This window comes from Ursus maritimus, unplaced genomic scaffold (assembly GCF_017311325.1).
Source record: "Ursus maritimus isolate PB19 unplaced genomic scaffold, ASM1731132v1 scaffold_15, whole genome shotgun sequence".
In the NCBI taxonomy this organism is placed as follows: domain Eukaryota; kingdom Metazoa; phylum Chordata; class Mammalia; order Carnivora; family Ursidae; genus Ursus; species Ursus maritimus.
The window spans coordinates 16,514,335-16,529,784 of record NW_024423897.1 but is presented as its reverse complement, the minus strand read 5'-3'; the positions used below and the strand labels follow the sequence as shown (position 1 = coordinate 16,529,784).

The following is a 15,450-nucleotide window of genomic DNA, read 5'->3' as shown; positions in this document are numbered from 1 at the left end:
CCTTCCTTCATTTCACTTTTTTCTTTTTTTTATTCTTCATGAAATTCATCTTTTTAAGAAGTCAGGTCAGGAATCTTATAAAAGATCCCACATTGTGAATTTGTATGATTATTTCCTTTTGGTGTGTTTTAACCTTTTCTCTAAGTACTTCCTGATCTTGGTTGCAAATTGACATCACCTTGGAATATTATTTTATCAGTGTGTTTGTATATCCATACCACAAATGGCAGCTATCATGTCCTTTGATGTTCACCATAACTTTAGAGGGAAGCAAGGAAGGAATTGGTGTCTCCACTTAAGAAAGGGATCTGAGAGAAAAGTAACTTATGTTAGACCACATAGTAAGGGCATAAATCCATGACATTCTCATCCTTCCTTTCTTCATGCTCCTTTGAAGTAGTTTGGGAGATATAGATGTAGACATATGTTTCTCTCTATTCCTAGATGGATATACAAGTAACTAGTAACAGCGATTGTCTGAAGTACAGAGTTAGGAGTCAGTGAGAGACTTTTACCATATATTCTTTTATATTATTTGAATAATTTTCGTGAGAGTAAAAAAAATAATGTAAGTAACTGAATTCAAAAGAGCTTTATAAATCATAAGGCGTCATTAAAATATTAGGATTTAATGTTACTATTATCTACCAGCAAAAAGAAATTAAAAATTGGGTGTTTGTGAAAAAGTTGAGTAAATTAATTTAGTACATCCATGTGGTCTAATAAGAGCCTATTTTTCTTTTTAAAATCACCCTTTGGAATATTTAATAACATCGGAAAGTGCTCAAGGTAAGTGGAAAAATATACAAATTACATAGGTGTATGATGACAATTTTATGTGCTCCTTGTGTAAACATAGATATACAGACTGGAAGGAACCATCCACAATGCTTCGAAGGGAGAGAGGAAGTGTTTTCTTATATTTTTTCGGTATATTCCACATTTTCTACAAGTTAATAAATACCATTTAGGAAGAAAAAAATCATGACTAAACCTTCAAATTTAGTCAGAAAGGAACTTTTTATACTTCGTAGACTGACCAGCTGCACGAGGGGAGAAGAAAAGCGAAAAACCATGTGCAGCGCGAAGCGCGAAGGGAAGAATGGAACCCTCCTTCCGCGCTCGGAAGTGGTTGAAGGACTACAAGGAGAGTCGAGAGAGGTGCCGGCCTCCACTACGGCTAGAGCGGCCACTACGAGACGCCGGAACTTCCGGGGCGGGACTCTGTTGGTCCTTCACCTTCCGCGGGGCGAATGTGGGCCTTTTGCAACGTGAAAGTTCGCGATTGTTGGGCAGCCACTTCCGTCACTCTGAGACGGTGTTTGAAGTTGGGGGCGACCATGGCAAAGAGCAAGTTCGAGTACGTGCGGAACTTCGAGGCTGACGACACCTGCCTGGCCCACTGCTGGGTGGTGGTGCGGCTGGACGGCAGGAATTTCCATAGGTGAGCGATGTCGGCTGGCGCGCTTCCTGGGACTCGAACGCCGCACCTCTCAGCGGCCCACGGTTACCGGGTAACGCGGTAGCCAATGAGCGCGCGGCATTGAGCATCACACGACGCGCCAGAACACGAGCTGGTTTGAGTAAACTGAGGCAGAGTACGCTCGTAGTGAACTGCCGGCCTGTCGTGCCGGTGAGCAGAGACCTGTTAGCGAGGACTTAATGGAAAAAGTCACTCCCTGATGCAGTATTTCAGCTCTTTAGCCAAATGCCTGTCTATTTCGTTAGCTGTCTTTGAGGGCTGTTTAGGGGTGTGTTTAGGTCTTGCTTTGGGCAATCCTTTACAGTATGTTTTTGTTTAATTATTAGTGACTGGACTCAGCAGGAAACAAGTCAGAAAAAGGGGAGAAGTGTACCAGAAATATGGGAATTTAATTCTTAAAAGTGTTATTTTAATAATGGTTATTGTAACTAACATTTATTGAGCACTTCCAAGGAGCCAGGCATAGTTACATTTTTTACCTCTCTCTAATCTTCAGAACAGCCCTATGAAGTAAGTATACTTTATCTCCATTTCACAGAAAAGGGAATGGAGACTAAAACTAGAGTTCTTAAGGAAATGAGTCAGGTTGTGGCTAGTAGACTCACAGCACTATTACATATCTTCCTCTGTGTGCAGTCTTTTTTGATACCTGGTGTTAATGACAAGCTTTCTTCCATTCATGCCCTTTGCCCTCTTCTCTTCCCTGTATGAAGGTTTGCTGAGAAGCACAACTTTGCAAAACCTAACGACAGCCGTGCTCTCCACCTCATGACCAAATGTGCCCAGACTGTAATGAAAGAACTGGAGGATATTGTGATTGCATATGGACAGAGTGATGAGTACAGCTTTGTGTTCAAGCGGAAAAGCAATTGGTTTAAAAGAAGAGCCAGGTAATTCCATGGCCTAGATCCTTCAGAATATTTCCTACCAGCATTTGGTTTTTGCTGTTTTTAATTTCTGACTTAGAGACTGCAGATAGAGTGTGCAGTATTTGCAACTGCAGGAAGTCTGTTTTCTGTTTAGACGGTTGTACTTTTGTCTGATATTTGAACATTACATATGCTTCTTTATCTGATTCTTTCCCCTCCATTCCTCGTCAGCTTAGCTTCTAGATAGATCTGGCACTTAATATTAAGACTAGAAACAGAGACCATTAGAATATTATAATATTAATGATTCCTAGGTTGGCTCTAGCCAGTGACAGCCTATATGTGCATTACAGTATTGCTTAAATTTTTAATTAAGGAGAGTCTCAAAATAGACAGATATTTTATTTGGCTGTATATTGAAACTCTCACAGAAAACAAAGCATATAAGGAATTGGTATGTTTTTAAAACAATGGTTCCCTTCCTTCCAAGACTAAAAAAAAAAAACCAACCTCTTGAGCCATAAATTCACATCACATCCTACAGAGAAAAATTTGGTATTAGTAAGTTAACTGATAGGACTGGAAAGAGGGGCGGGCTGCTTAGTTTTTCTTGGCCCAGCATGTTTTATCTCTTGGCTTGCTGGATAGTTTGTGTAATCACTCTGTTGCACTCGCAGGCCCTATCATGATTTTGAATTAATATCGTGTATTTTTTCTTTTCTTGCTACACCCAATGTGCCTTACTTTTGCAAGTAAGTTCATGACTCACGTGGCTTCCCAGTTCGCCTCCAGCTATGTGTTTTATTGGCGAGATTACTTTGAGGACCAGCCCCTTCTGTATCCCCCAGGCTTTGATGGAAGAGTCATAGTGTATCCTAGCAACCAGACCTTAAAGGACTACCTCAGTTGGCGGCAAGCAGATTGTAAGTAAAAGCAAATAAACAGATGTAGTTAAAACCACCAATTCCATACATTAGAGGTGATGATTTGGTTCAGTTTTGGTGCATGTGTATTTTGTTCAGAATGCAATAGTGCAATTTTTTTTTAATTAGTTGAAAACAGTCGAACATTTGGGAAATTTATGTAAATACTTCCTTTTTCCGGGTTTTTTGGGAAAAATCAGAAGACCTGGCAATAATATGTCATCATTCTTACTTAGTATTGGACATAACCTGTGCAGGGCAATGACTGCTGTCTTTACATACACACACACACACACACACACACACACACAGAGGCCAGTGTGCCATAGTCTCTACCATTCTCTCTTGTTCCCCAGGGGTCACCTACCCTGCTTTATGCTTTTATGTTCATGGTGGCCTCAGTGGGTGATTTGAGTTGTGACCCCTGCCTCACATGACTGTGATAACATGTTTGTGAGACTTACTGATTGGCTGTATCTTGATTTTGCCAGAAGAAGAACTGGAGAAGGGCTAGGAATAATCTAAATCAAATAACTTCAAAAGTATTCCTGACTGTAATTTTCAAGTTAACCAGTTTATATAAAGCATAACTGAAATGACAGAATAAAACTTTGAGGAAATAAGTTTGTTTATACTTGACCACTTCCCCCCCATGTTCCCAGTGTATGGTTCTGGACATATCACTAAATGTCTCTGAGATTTCTCTACTTTAGAGGAGAGGGATGGAGTTCTAATATTCTTTGAAGCACGAATATTGAATAAAGATTATGTATATTTAATAGTGCTACTCTGTTCTCACAGGTCACATCAATAATCTGTATAATACAGTTTTCTGGGCACTTGTACAACAGTCTGGACTAACACCAGTACAAGCCCAGGAGAGATTACAGGTATAAGATCTTACTGCACTAATACTTACCTGGGGGTGGTTTTCTGTACTCTTCCGTGGCATTTTGCATTCTTTTAAAGCTCTCTTTACTGCTTTGTTTTGGGAGGATATAAAGATGATACTCATAGCAGCTCTGCTGCTTGTTTGCTCTGTGACCGTGGGTGAGTTACTACTTCTCCCCGGGACTTAGTGTCCTCAGCTGGAAAATGGAATTAGTGACACTGGCTCTGCCTTCCCACATGGTAATGCTTGGCTGGGGCTTCGTATTGGTTACCTTCTTTATTTTTTTTTTTTTTAAGATTTTATTTATTTGACAGAGATAGAGACAGCCAGCGAGAAAGGGAACACAAGCAGGGGGAGTCGGAGAGGAAGAAGCAGGCTCCCAGAGGAGGAGCCTGATGTGGGGCTCGATCCCAGAACTCCAGGATCACGCCCTGAGCCGAAGGCAGACGCTTTAACCACTGTGCCACCCAGGCGCCCCTGGTTACCTTCTTTAGACAGGGCATGTGCTCTTCTTTTTCATCAGTCCCACTTGGCCTCTTCATCATTGCCATTCCCTGCTGGGTTTGTGTATCAGTAAGAGCATAGGCTCTGGGAGTCAAATAAATTATACTCAGGGACTTCTGTTTAATTTTATCTTCTCTGCCTTAGTTCGTTCGTTCTTTCTTTCTTTCTTTCTTTCTTTTTTCTTTTCTTTTTTTTCAAAGATTTATTTATTTATTTGTGAGTGAGAGAAAGAGACAAAATGTGAGCAAGCAGGATGAGGGGCAGACAGAATCTTGAGCAGACTCCCTGATGAGTGGGGAGCCTGATGTGGGGCTTAATCCCAGAACCCTGAGATCATGACCTGAGACGAAATCAAGAGTCGGACACTTAACCAACTGAGCCACCCAGGTGCTGCCCTGCCTTAGTTCTTTATAGGTGAAACATAGGAAATAATAGTTCCCACCTCATAGGTTTATGGTGACAGTTAAGTTGCACGATCCATGGTGTGTGTAAAACACATAGCATAGTACAAAGCACATTGTAAATACTTTAAATAAACAGTGGCTTTCATCATTGGATGACAGCACTGCTTGTAGGATGACTGACTCTGAAATGAGGTGATGTGTTGTAACAGCTCCTAACACAGTGCCTGATATGTTGCAATTACATGATAAATGATTGTCATTAACGATGATGAGGATTTACAGATACCATTAATAGGAATACTGGTAGATTTATCCAGAGTTTGGAAGAGCCGAGTTTAGATTTTGATTTTTCTTAGAAGAATAAAAGCAATCTTTAGCCTTAGGCAATTTATATAATCTTTCTAAGCTTCAGAGTTCTGTTCTCTCAAACGGAGATGGTAATTAGGGTCAAATAAGATAACATAATGTATGTAGTACAGAACAGGTACTCTTACTGCTAGTTCCTGTCACCCTGTTCACAGTTGTGACTCTTGAAGCCCGTTGTTTCCTACAGAAGACAGTTTTTTTAATTTATACATCTAAATAAGATTTAAACTGCTCTTACCATGTGAATTCATTAATATCTATAAGAGGTTTGATAAAACCCTTCCACTTTTTGATTTGTTTGTGGAAATTTAGATAGAGGGTGGAATGGATAGGTAGGATTAGGGCGGAGAGCAGACATAAAAATCTGCTTTTATCTTTTTATTTTCTCAGGGAACTCTTGCAGCAGACAAGAATGAGATTTTGTTTTCCGAATTCAACATCAACTACAATAATGAACCACTGATGTATAGGAAAGGGACTGTGTTGATATGGCAGAAGGTAATGCTGTTGTATCCAAAGAAAAATGGAGGTCGGAAAGACAAAAGCCTGTGCCCATCCCAAACTTTGTCTTGCCTACCACATGTATGCAGATGTGATTCCAGTCACTAACATGAATTAGACCTTTTTAAAAACGAAATGCTATATGTTATTTTGGATGCTCTTTTGGTCAGTCAGTGCTAATTTTGCCAGTTAGTTGGTGATCTTTGTGGTCTAGAATTTCCTGAGTGGCATCACAGATTTTAGAATTAGTACATTTATTTTTCTGTGTCCTAAGCTCTCCAAATCAAATAAAACCCTATAAAGCGGTACACTGCAGATAGAAGGATTTTTGCATTCATAGAACATTTCTTCCACACTAGATAATATCATTAAATAGTCCATCCATCCCATGACAACTATAATATGAGGCAGTAGAAGGTGTTGTATATGAGGGTTTTGTCATTTGCAGAATATTCTGGCGATTCCCCAGATAATCATACTTACCCTTATATTCTGTGATAAGTCTGTACAGTTACCTAAATTCTTAATTCCACCAATATTTTCTCTAAGTACCAGCTTCTGAGCATGATGATTTCTCTAAATTTATCTCCTTCCATGTAAAGTAGTTTTTCTTTTTAATGAATGTTTTCAGGTGTTAAGTGGTGCCTTAAGAATTAGTCATCCCACTGGCAGCTTCAGCTTATTAGTATTTTTAAAGCACATTTGCTCTTTAGCACAGGCTTGGATACTTCTTAATGCAGATGAGAGAGCAGAAATACCTTTAACTCTATAATTATTGCTAATAATCTCCTTTCAGATTATAGCGACATAACTTTTTAAAAGTTTTTACTTGTAAACAAATTCATATATGTTGAGATATGTGTGTATATCTACCTGATAAATATATATCACTCAGAAGTATATAAAGTAAAAAAGTAAACTTCCCGCATATCCCCCCCGTTCTCTCCCCAACGCAGTTAACAATGTCAGTATTTTAACTTTTACCTGTAGGTGGGTGAAGTCACAACAAAAGAAGTTAAACTGCCAGCAGAAATGGAAGGAAAAAAGATGGAGATGACCCGGACCAGGACAAAGCCAGTGCCTTTACATTGTGATATAATCGGGGATGCTTTTTGGAAGGAACATCCAGAGATCCTAGATGAAGACAGCTGATCCTTTGCTTTTTAGCCCTGGCATGCTTAACCATGCAAGACCCCTCGCCCCCCCCGCCAAGACTCCTGGCCTTAGGTGTCCTAGGATCCCTACTACCAAGAACGGTGTGCCAGGAGTGACGCATGACTGGTTCGAAAGGGAATGGGGAAGAAGGGATGGATGGGGTGGTTATCTTGTTCTGCTTTAAGTAGAACATTTTTTTACAATGTTGGAACATGGTTCCTTCTGTAGAGTGTTTTTTTTTTTTTAATCATGGTGCTATTATAAAGCAAGAACTATTTTATGCCTTGCAGAATGAATCATTTTTAGATTATGGCATAAGTCTTATAAAAACTTGTCAAGCTTTTTCTACCTATGATAGAATATGAATCCAAACTTTACTCTCAACCACCTGTTCTTAACTACAAAATCCACTAACCTTGAAAGTCTCACCTTTCCTACCCATGTACTTTGACATGGAGATAAATAATGGGTTGGTGGCTGCATGATGCTTTTGAATTCAGGAATTCCAGGTAGGATCAGGGTTTTGTGCCAGTTTCCAAGTTGGCAACTTTGGCTGAACAAGTGGGTAGTAGTTTGGATGTCCTTGTGTAAACATTCGATAGATTGATTTTATGGAGTTGTCAGCATGATCATTGTCTCACCATAGGTATTTACCAAGGCCACTTACCTCTTTCTAAGAAGAAAGAGAATTATGTGTATATATGAGAAAAAGAAAGTGTGAGAATGAATGAAGGAGGAGGAAAAAACATTGACTCCGTGTCCTCTAAATACTTGTTTTAAAAGTTACCTTCCTGCTGGACTTCCTGAAAAGGATTCTTGGGTACCCTCTATGTAATCAGAACACTGACATTTGAATTAAGAGAGCAGAGTGGTCAACACTCCCCTTGGGGTCACAAGTGGCAGGTGTTAAAGGACACCTAATAGTTCTACCTCCTGATGGGCCAGTGTAGATGGGGGAGGAGCAGCAGAGAGTAGCAGCAGTAATTGCATGTTGCCAAATTGCTGGCCTCTGAAGTGAGGATAGGTGGTGAGAGAACATGTCCTCGTTTCGTATTTCAGAGGGAGATTATTTGGCTCTATTAAGAATTAAGGGGCACTTGGGTGGCTCAGTTGGTTAAGCGTCTGCCTCCGGCTCAGGTCATGATTTCAGGATCCTGGGATCAATCCCCGCTCCGGCTCCCTGCTCAGTGGGAGTTTGCTTCTTCCTCTCCCTCTGGCTGCCACTCCTGCTTGTGCTCTCTCTCTCAAATAAATATTTGAAAAAAATTATGCGGCAGCCTACATTTTAATGCCTGGTCTTGCATTACAGAATTTACAGCCAAAAAAAAAAAAAAAAAATGTATTTTTGAAGGCAACGGCTGGTCTCCTTCGCTAATTGATATCTCATCTGTCAGTCATTTTTTTCCCTTCCTGTTCTCACTACACAAGAAGAGATTTGGTGCATGTTTGGTAATTAATAAAATCTCTGAAAAAAATAATAAAGGTTTCAACTCCCTTGGCCTAGTTTTTCATTTTTTTTCTCCTACAAATCCAGGATATGAATCCGACTTTTGCATATATGTCTTTACATAAGCCAGGATAAATGTACCTTCATCACAGCAGTGGTTCCGACTTCTGCATACAAAAATTTACTTGGAATGCTTGTTTTAAGTGCTCTTCCAGCCTCCACCTCTCCCCTTATGAAGATTTGAGGTTTGCTAATCGGACTTTTAACCAAAAAGGCTTCTGATGCCTATGGTGGGTGATACATGGCACTTTGGGCAACATGGCCCTCAGTATACTGTGATAGGCCAAGTGAGGCAGTAAGGTAATGTAGCTCCTGACTGGCCAGTGTAACTTAATGGTAAGTAAATGGATAGCAATTTATGTCAAAACGTATATGGATAAATTGTATCTATTTATATAGGTATCACTTATGTAGATAAATAATAGGTATTAAAATACAGACTTGCAGGACAAGGGGCACCTGGGTGGTGCAGTCGTTAAGCGTCTGCCTTCGGCTCAGGGCGTGATCCCGATGTTCTGGGATCGAGCCCCACATCGGGCTCCTCCGCTGGGAGCCTGCTTCTTCCTCTCCCACTCCCCCTGCCTGTGTTCCCTCTCTTGCTGGCTGTTTCTCTCTGTCAAATTAATAAATAAAATCTTTAAAAAATAATAATAAAATACAGACTTGCAGGACAAAACCACCCAAAGAAATGTGCTTTCTGTGGGGACTGTGTGATACTACAAAGGCTCAATTTTGTCATAAGATAGGGGGACAAGCACTTAATCATTGAACTGGCAGCAGTTTGCAGCTTTGTTTTTTGTTTGGGCAGGAAGTTTTGAGCAAAGGAATAGAAGTTTAACAGTCCTGCCGTAACTAAACCCGTAGTGCTCTCAGGAACACCCTTCGATGGCTTTTCTTTGTTGCAGCACGTGTTCTTTCCAGTGTGTCACAGTTGTATATTAATTTTCATCTTGCTTTCTAAGGTAGAGGAATAGCATTCTCTTGGCCTTTCCAGAGCTTAAAGAAATGTTAAAACATGAGAAACAGCTAGTATAGAATTAACACTAGTTGATAGTTCAGGGAGGTGTGGCTTGTAGGTAACTGGAAATATCTTGGGTGTGCTGGGTGAGGGGGTAATATCTGGCCTTCTGTATAGACTCTCATTTTAATATCAAAAAGCAAAATGTTTTGCTGAACAGAAGCTAAAAAATAAGTGGTACAACCAGGTCTTATAAATCTTCCAACATCCTGGCTTCCAAGAGCTGGACCCTAGTTTCCTCCACTTGCCTAAGCAGCGCTTGGGAAATCAGTGATTCAATGTATTCTCTTTAATACTAAGGTCTCTCTGGTGTTAGTGCAAATTACTTTTTGCATAGGGTGCAGGAAATGGAGGACTGGGATCCATCCATCCTCCATAGTTTCATTGTCTACTTAACCAATTCTAACTAGCTAACATAGAGCATGTATATGCTCTCTATGCAGTATCTCTTCATTGTTAGGAGAATTCGGTTGGTTAGGTACTATTTCTATCATATTTCAGGTGAGAATGTAAAGACCCAAAGAAGCGAAATAATTTGAGCCAGGTAGGCTAGCCCCCAGTGGGACTCGGCAGGAAAGCACACTGGGACGCTGACTGCCCTCTTCCAGCCTCTTTCCACCAGCTCAAGTTAGGAGTATACTGCAGTTTGAGAGCAGAGAAACGCCTAGGGAAGCTTGTTAAAATGCCGATTCCAAGATCCACCCCCGGGGAATCTGGAGTATTAAACATCCTAAGTGATAATGATATAAATGGGGAAACACTGCCTTCAAACAGATTAATCTGTTATCCAAGGGCTGTGGCGGGCCCGGCGGGCTGAGCGCGGACAGATGCTGCCCTCCGGCGGCCGCGCCGGCGCAGTGCAACCCCAGGCCGCGGCTGCGCAGTGCCGCCCTCTGGCGGCTCCGCTCCTTCTTCCCATCGGCCTCGGCTTGCGGGCCTTTCAAACATGGAGGAGCGGGAGCGGGGGGCGAGGTCCGCTCGCGCCGGGAGCCCCGCGCGCCCGCCCAGCCCGCGGCTGGATGTCAGCTCTGACAGCTTCGACCCTCTGCTGGCTCTGTACGCGCCCCGCCTGCCGCCCATCCCGTACCCCAACGCGCCCTGCTTCAACAACCTGGCCGAGTACGAGAGCTTCCTCAGGACCGGAGTCCGGGGCGGCGGGCGCGGGCGGGCGCGGGGCGCGGCCGCGGGCTCAGGGGTCCCCGCCGCCGCTGCCCGGCCCTCGGCCAGAACCCGCCGCCGCCAGGACGCCCCCGCTCCAGACCCCGAGCGCATCCAGCGCCTCCGTCGCCTCATGGTGGCCAAGGAGGAAGGGGACGGGGCCGCCGGGGCGCGCCGGCGGGGTCCGGGTCGGAGCAGGAAGGCGCCGCGCAACGTGCTCACGCGAATGCCCTGTGAGTCCGGCGGACGCGGGCGGGGCGGTTGGCGGTGGGGGGGACGAGGGCCCCGCCGGCTGCCCGGAAGGTGGCGGCCCAGGGGGCGTTTGCAGGGTGCTAGGGGCTTGGCGCAGGTCCGCACGTATTAGGGGGAGGGTCTTGGTGAAGGTTGCAGAGATAATCCGCCACCGGGAGGAGCTTGAGTCGTGTGGATAATGGGGCGTGAGGAGGGTCTTTTGGAGTAATGAGAGGTCCGCTTGATCGGGGAGCGGGAGAAGAGTGCTAAGGCTGTAGATGTAATAAGGAGCCATGGGAAGGGTCTGCGTGGATAAGGGTGTAGGTCCGCGGAGGTAACGGGGTCCGTGCAAGTGGCTACAGTGGTGATGAGGGGCCTGCAGCGAGGGTCTGTGGGTGTGATGGGGATCTGGAGAGGTGGTGGGGCCTGGAAACGGGACATCACAGGAAGGATCTGCAGAGGTGATGAGAGGTCTTAGGGACCATAGCCAGAGGGGAGGGGCACAACCAATATTAAGAAAAGGAGAGTGTTTGATTAGTGGGATTGAGGATGATGGGATGGAGTGTGGGGAGATCTATCTGTTCAGTTAGAACAGGGGACATAATCTCATAACCCATGCACATTAAGTGACAGCTCCTTCCAGGGTACTTACAGGAGAAGGGCTATGGGGTCTTGATACACACATGTTTGCATTACCAAATCACAAGTGCTTGAATGCAGCAAGCACAAATGCCACTAAAACCCAGACACTGCTTCCCAGCCACTCTGCCAGGATGGGTGCAGGAGTGTGTCTGTCAGGCTCATATTACCATATGTGCAGGTTATTTCAGGTTCTGAAGGTGTAAATGACACAAGAGAATCTCTTGGAGCCTCCTAATAGATCCTTAGAGTAAAGCTGTAAACAGGGGAGGTTGCTAATGTGTGAATTAGGTCTTATCAAATGGAATAAAAACAGCCCAGGGTTATGTCTTTTGTCGTCTGGCAAGCATTTCTGACATCTGCCAGTGAACACAATGACCTAGTTAGCCATTCAAAGCATCTGTATCTTGATAGCTAAATTGTAACATTATTAAATCACTGCCTTTAGGATGGAGGGTTGTGCTAAGCAAGGGAATATTTTGTTTCATTCCTAGAAGTGTTTATTAAGAGAGAAACATCCTGAAAAGCTGTGTGCTGTTAGATGTATCTTTGTCAGATCATTTACTGTGACAGACAGTGCCAGAGCATTCTTGCCAAAGCTAGGGTGCACCCCAGCTTGCTTGCGGAACAGTAACACAAAGATAAAGTATGCATGTTCCTAAAATAAGAGCAGTGTGGGGGACCTTATTTTGCCTAGACTTTTTGCCACTATCAGATCTTGGAAATGCACTCTAAGTCTCAGAGTGTAACATTTATTTCCATTTTGCCAGTTGTTCCTTTGCTACAGAGATTGTCAAGGAAAGACGTATTTCTATGTGGAAAGTGGTTTTAGCTTTACCTATGGAGCACTCTGCTATATTGGTATGACAGAGCATGAAAACCAGCTTTGTTGATTTCCCATGATTAAATATATGCCTGGAATCAAGATCTCAGAATGTGCCATAGGCACTGAAAATTTTAATCACACCGCTAGAAACAATTGAGTGTGCATGATAGAGATGGGTAGACATCATAGAGAACTAATGAGCTTCAGAAAGCCAGAAAAGTACAGGGGTGTCAGGGCGGCTCAGTTAGTTGAGCATCTGACTCTTGATTTCGGCTCAGGTCATGATCTCAGGGTTGCGAGATCCAGCCTGAGCCCTGCCTTGGGCTCCCCACTCAGCAGGGAGCCTGGTACTCTCCCTTTCTCTCCCTCTGCCCCCCCCCCGTCTCTCTCTCTCTCTCTCTCAAATAAATAAATGAATCTTTAAAAAACAAAAAGGAAGAAAGTAAGAAAAGTACAGAAGCAAGGGTGAAGATTAAATTTGTTTGGAAAGAGTTCCTGGAAGAGATTGGCTTCAGGTCTCAAAGTTAATTTAAGGAAGGGCATGGTTGAGGATAACAGTAATTATTTAAAAGTTAGGCTCTTGAGGTATAATTTACACATAACAAAATTCACCCTTTTTAAGTGAGTTTAGACAAATGTGTAGTTGTGAAATTACCACCACAATCAAGATACAGAACGAATCATCACCCCAGAAAGTTCCCTCATGGCCCTTTTTAAGTCAAGAGACAATTTTATTGTTGCTAATTATGGCTACAGTCATTTAGCTAGTAAGTGCTGTGCACTTTGCTAAGCCCTTTAGATGAACTGTACCCTATTTTACCCTTAGATACTACTTTATAAATGAAGTTGGTTGAGCTTAGCTACTTGCCCAGGATCACATAGCTAGTTAGTTTGCATCTGAGACTTAATGCTGGGTTTGTCCAACTCCAGGGCCTGTGTGCCAGGGCCATTATCCTCATCTCAAGTAAGGGAAGAGGGGAGTACATTCTCATTTTTCTTTCCTTCTTTTGTTGGCTGGAGGGTGCCACATATGTGAGGCCAAGAGTATGTCTAGAGCAATGAGAACTGAATTTGGGTCCAGAGAAGGATTTGTTAAAACACTTTGAAGACCAAAGAGTTTCTCTTTGATTTTGTTATGATAGATAGTGGGAACCATCGTGTATATCCTTAAGCGAAAGCACTTTTAGGGTAACGTTTCTAATAACTTACTTTCTAGTAGCAAAATGTATTTGGGGCGGTATAGACCACAAACTCAAGGGTTTGACTGCTGGGCTGGCTTTTTTAGTTTTGAACACTGGCTCCTCTACTTTCTAGCTGTTTTATAGTAGACAGGTCACTGTTAAACTCTTTGGGTCCTCAGTTTCCTCATGTGTAAAGTGAGGACAGTAATAGTATCCACCTATAGTTGTTAGGTTTATTTAGTTAACCCATTCAAAGCTTTTACACGTAGGGAAATTCTCAATGAATGTTAAATGTCACTGTGATTGTTGTAGGTTATTGTTGTGGTTATTGTTTTAGACTGTCATTATTAAAAGCTCCAGGTGAGGATGTATATATATACCCTGCCTGTATTGGGTGTTGGCTCAGCCATTTACTAGGCAAGTTACCTTGAGAAGTTATTTAAATAAACATTTCTGAGCTTCATTTTCCTCATCTGTAAAGTAGGGCAAAATAATAGTACCTATGTGTTAAAGTTGTGAGGATTAAATAAAATAACATGCATAAAGTTAAATTTACCCCAAGGCCTGGTTCATACCTAGTGCTCAGTAATTGGGGATAATGATGGTGTCGGGATGATGTGAGGGAAACTGGGAGGCTCTTGTAATAAATGAATTATCTGATAAGGCTCTGGACTGTATTATTGGTTGAGGAAGGAGAAAGGAAAGGGTATGACTTAGTTATTGAGAATCTATTGTCTGAGCTTAGTGTGGCCACAAGTAGGGAGAAGAATGGAGTTAAAAATGACCTGGCTTTAGAAGGTTGGGCCTAAGAATAGTGGCAATGAAGAAGGAGATCTGGAAGAATAACTATCTTCAAAGATAAGGCGTATATTTTTTTGTTGTATTAAATTTTAGAAGACTGGCTCATCTATCCATTTGGAGTTTGTTATACAGACTGGTGGAAAGAGACGCAGAATGTGCCTTCTGCTGGTGATGGGTAGTAAGGAGGGCACGTATTGCATGGTGCACTGGGTGTTATACACACTAATGTATCATCGAACTTTACATCAAAAACCAGGATGTACTGTATGGTGACTAACATAATATAATAAAAAAAATGTTAAAAAAAAAAAAGAATGTGCCTTCTGATTCACAATGTGGAGCTCATTTTTGCCTTGGCAGTTTGCTGTGATAGGTGGTGCTAGTGTGATGTTCTTGATCACACAAGGGGTGAATGCTCCCTGGAATTATGCCTTATTAAATCTTTGGAAGAAAAAAAAAATCAAGAGAAAAATAAAGATATGAGAGTTGAAAGACTTGAGTTTATCATTTGTTTACCAGAATAAGAAACTGTTGTTAAGTTGTGTGTTTGTGTTTTCTCTCTGGTTTGGGGACTCAGGAGACAAAGTAGTACCTCTGTTTATTTACAAGTTAGAAAAAGAATGGTCTTTAAAAAAAAAAAAAAGAAAGAAAGAAAAAGAATGGTTTTTCCACTGTTGGTGGAAACACATACAGGGGTGGGGGGAAGCAGGGAATTTGTATAGGCAAAGAAACTGATCCAGGCAGTATGATCAGTTTCTAAGAAATTGAATGATAGAGACTTATTCCTGAAATGCATATGGAAGATAACTAGTTTAACCCCATTTTATAAATTAGGAAATTCAGACTTGTAGAGAAAAAGTTCCTCAAACATTCAAAGAATTTCAAAATATTGCTATGCTAGAGCAAGGGCGGATGCTGAAGGTCAGACCAAGGTGCTCATGTTCCTTTCCAAGGCCTCTGTTTCTGCCACACTGCCTTCAGCTGTGCCTTCC

The 15,450-nt window shown here is 42.3% G+C and overlaps 2 protein-coding genes across 4 annotated transcripts in view; both read left to right on the top strand.

Annotated features, from left to right (window-relative positions):
• The first annotated feature begins 1,220 nt into the window (after positions 1-1,220).
• On the top strand, positions 1,221-8,592 carry THG1L (tRNA-histidine guanylyltransferase 1 like). Of its 3 annotated transcripts, XM_008692441.2 has the most exons (6): positions 1,221-1,444; positions 2,197-2,373; positions 3,106-3,275; positions 4,077-4,165; positions 5,832-5,939; positions 6,933-8,592. In XM_008692441.2, exons 1-6 carry the CDS (start codon positions 1,254-1,256, stop codon positions 7,092-7,094), a joined length of 897 nt encoding a protein of 298 aa, XP_008690663.1. In that variant the 5' UTR covers positions 1,221-1,253; the 3' UTR covers positions 7,095-8,592. The 3 variants fall into 3 exon arrangements, with proteins under 3 accessions (XP_008690663.1, XP_040486295.1, XP_040486296.1); XM_040630361.1 differs by lacking the exon at positions 1,221-1,444 and having other exon boundaries at positions 2,235-2,373; positions 3,110-3,275; XM_040630362.1 differs by lacking the exon at positions 1,221-1,444 and having other exon boundaries at positions 2,307-2,373; positions 3,201-3,275.
• A 1,976-nt stretch (positions 8,593-10,568) lies between these two features.
• The window catches only part of LSM11 (LSM11, U7 small nuclear RNA associated), a 9,375-nt gene continuing 4,493 nt past the window's right edge, over positions 10,569-15,450 (top strand). The window contains exon 1 of the mRNA XM_040630360.1: positions 10,569-11,013. Coding sequence (XP_040486294.1) covers positions 10,569-11,013 — 445 coding nt within the window. The remainder of the gene's footprint in view (positions 11,014-15,450) is intronic.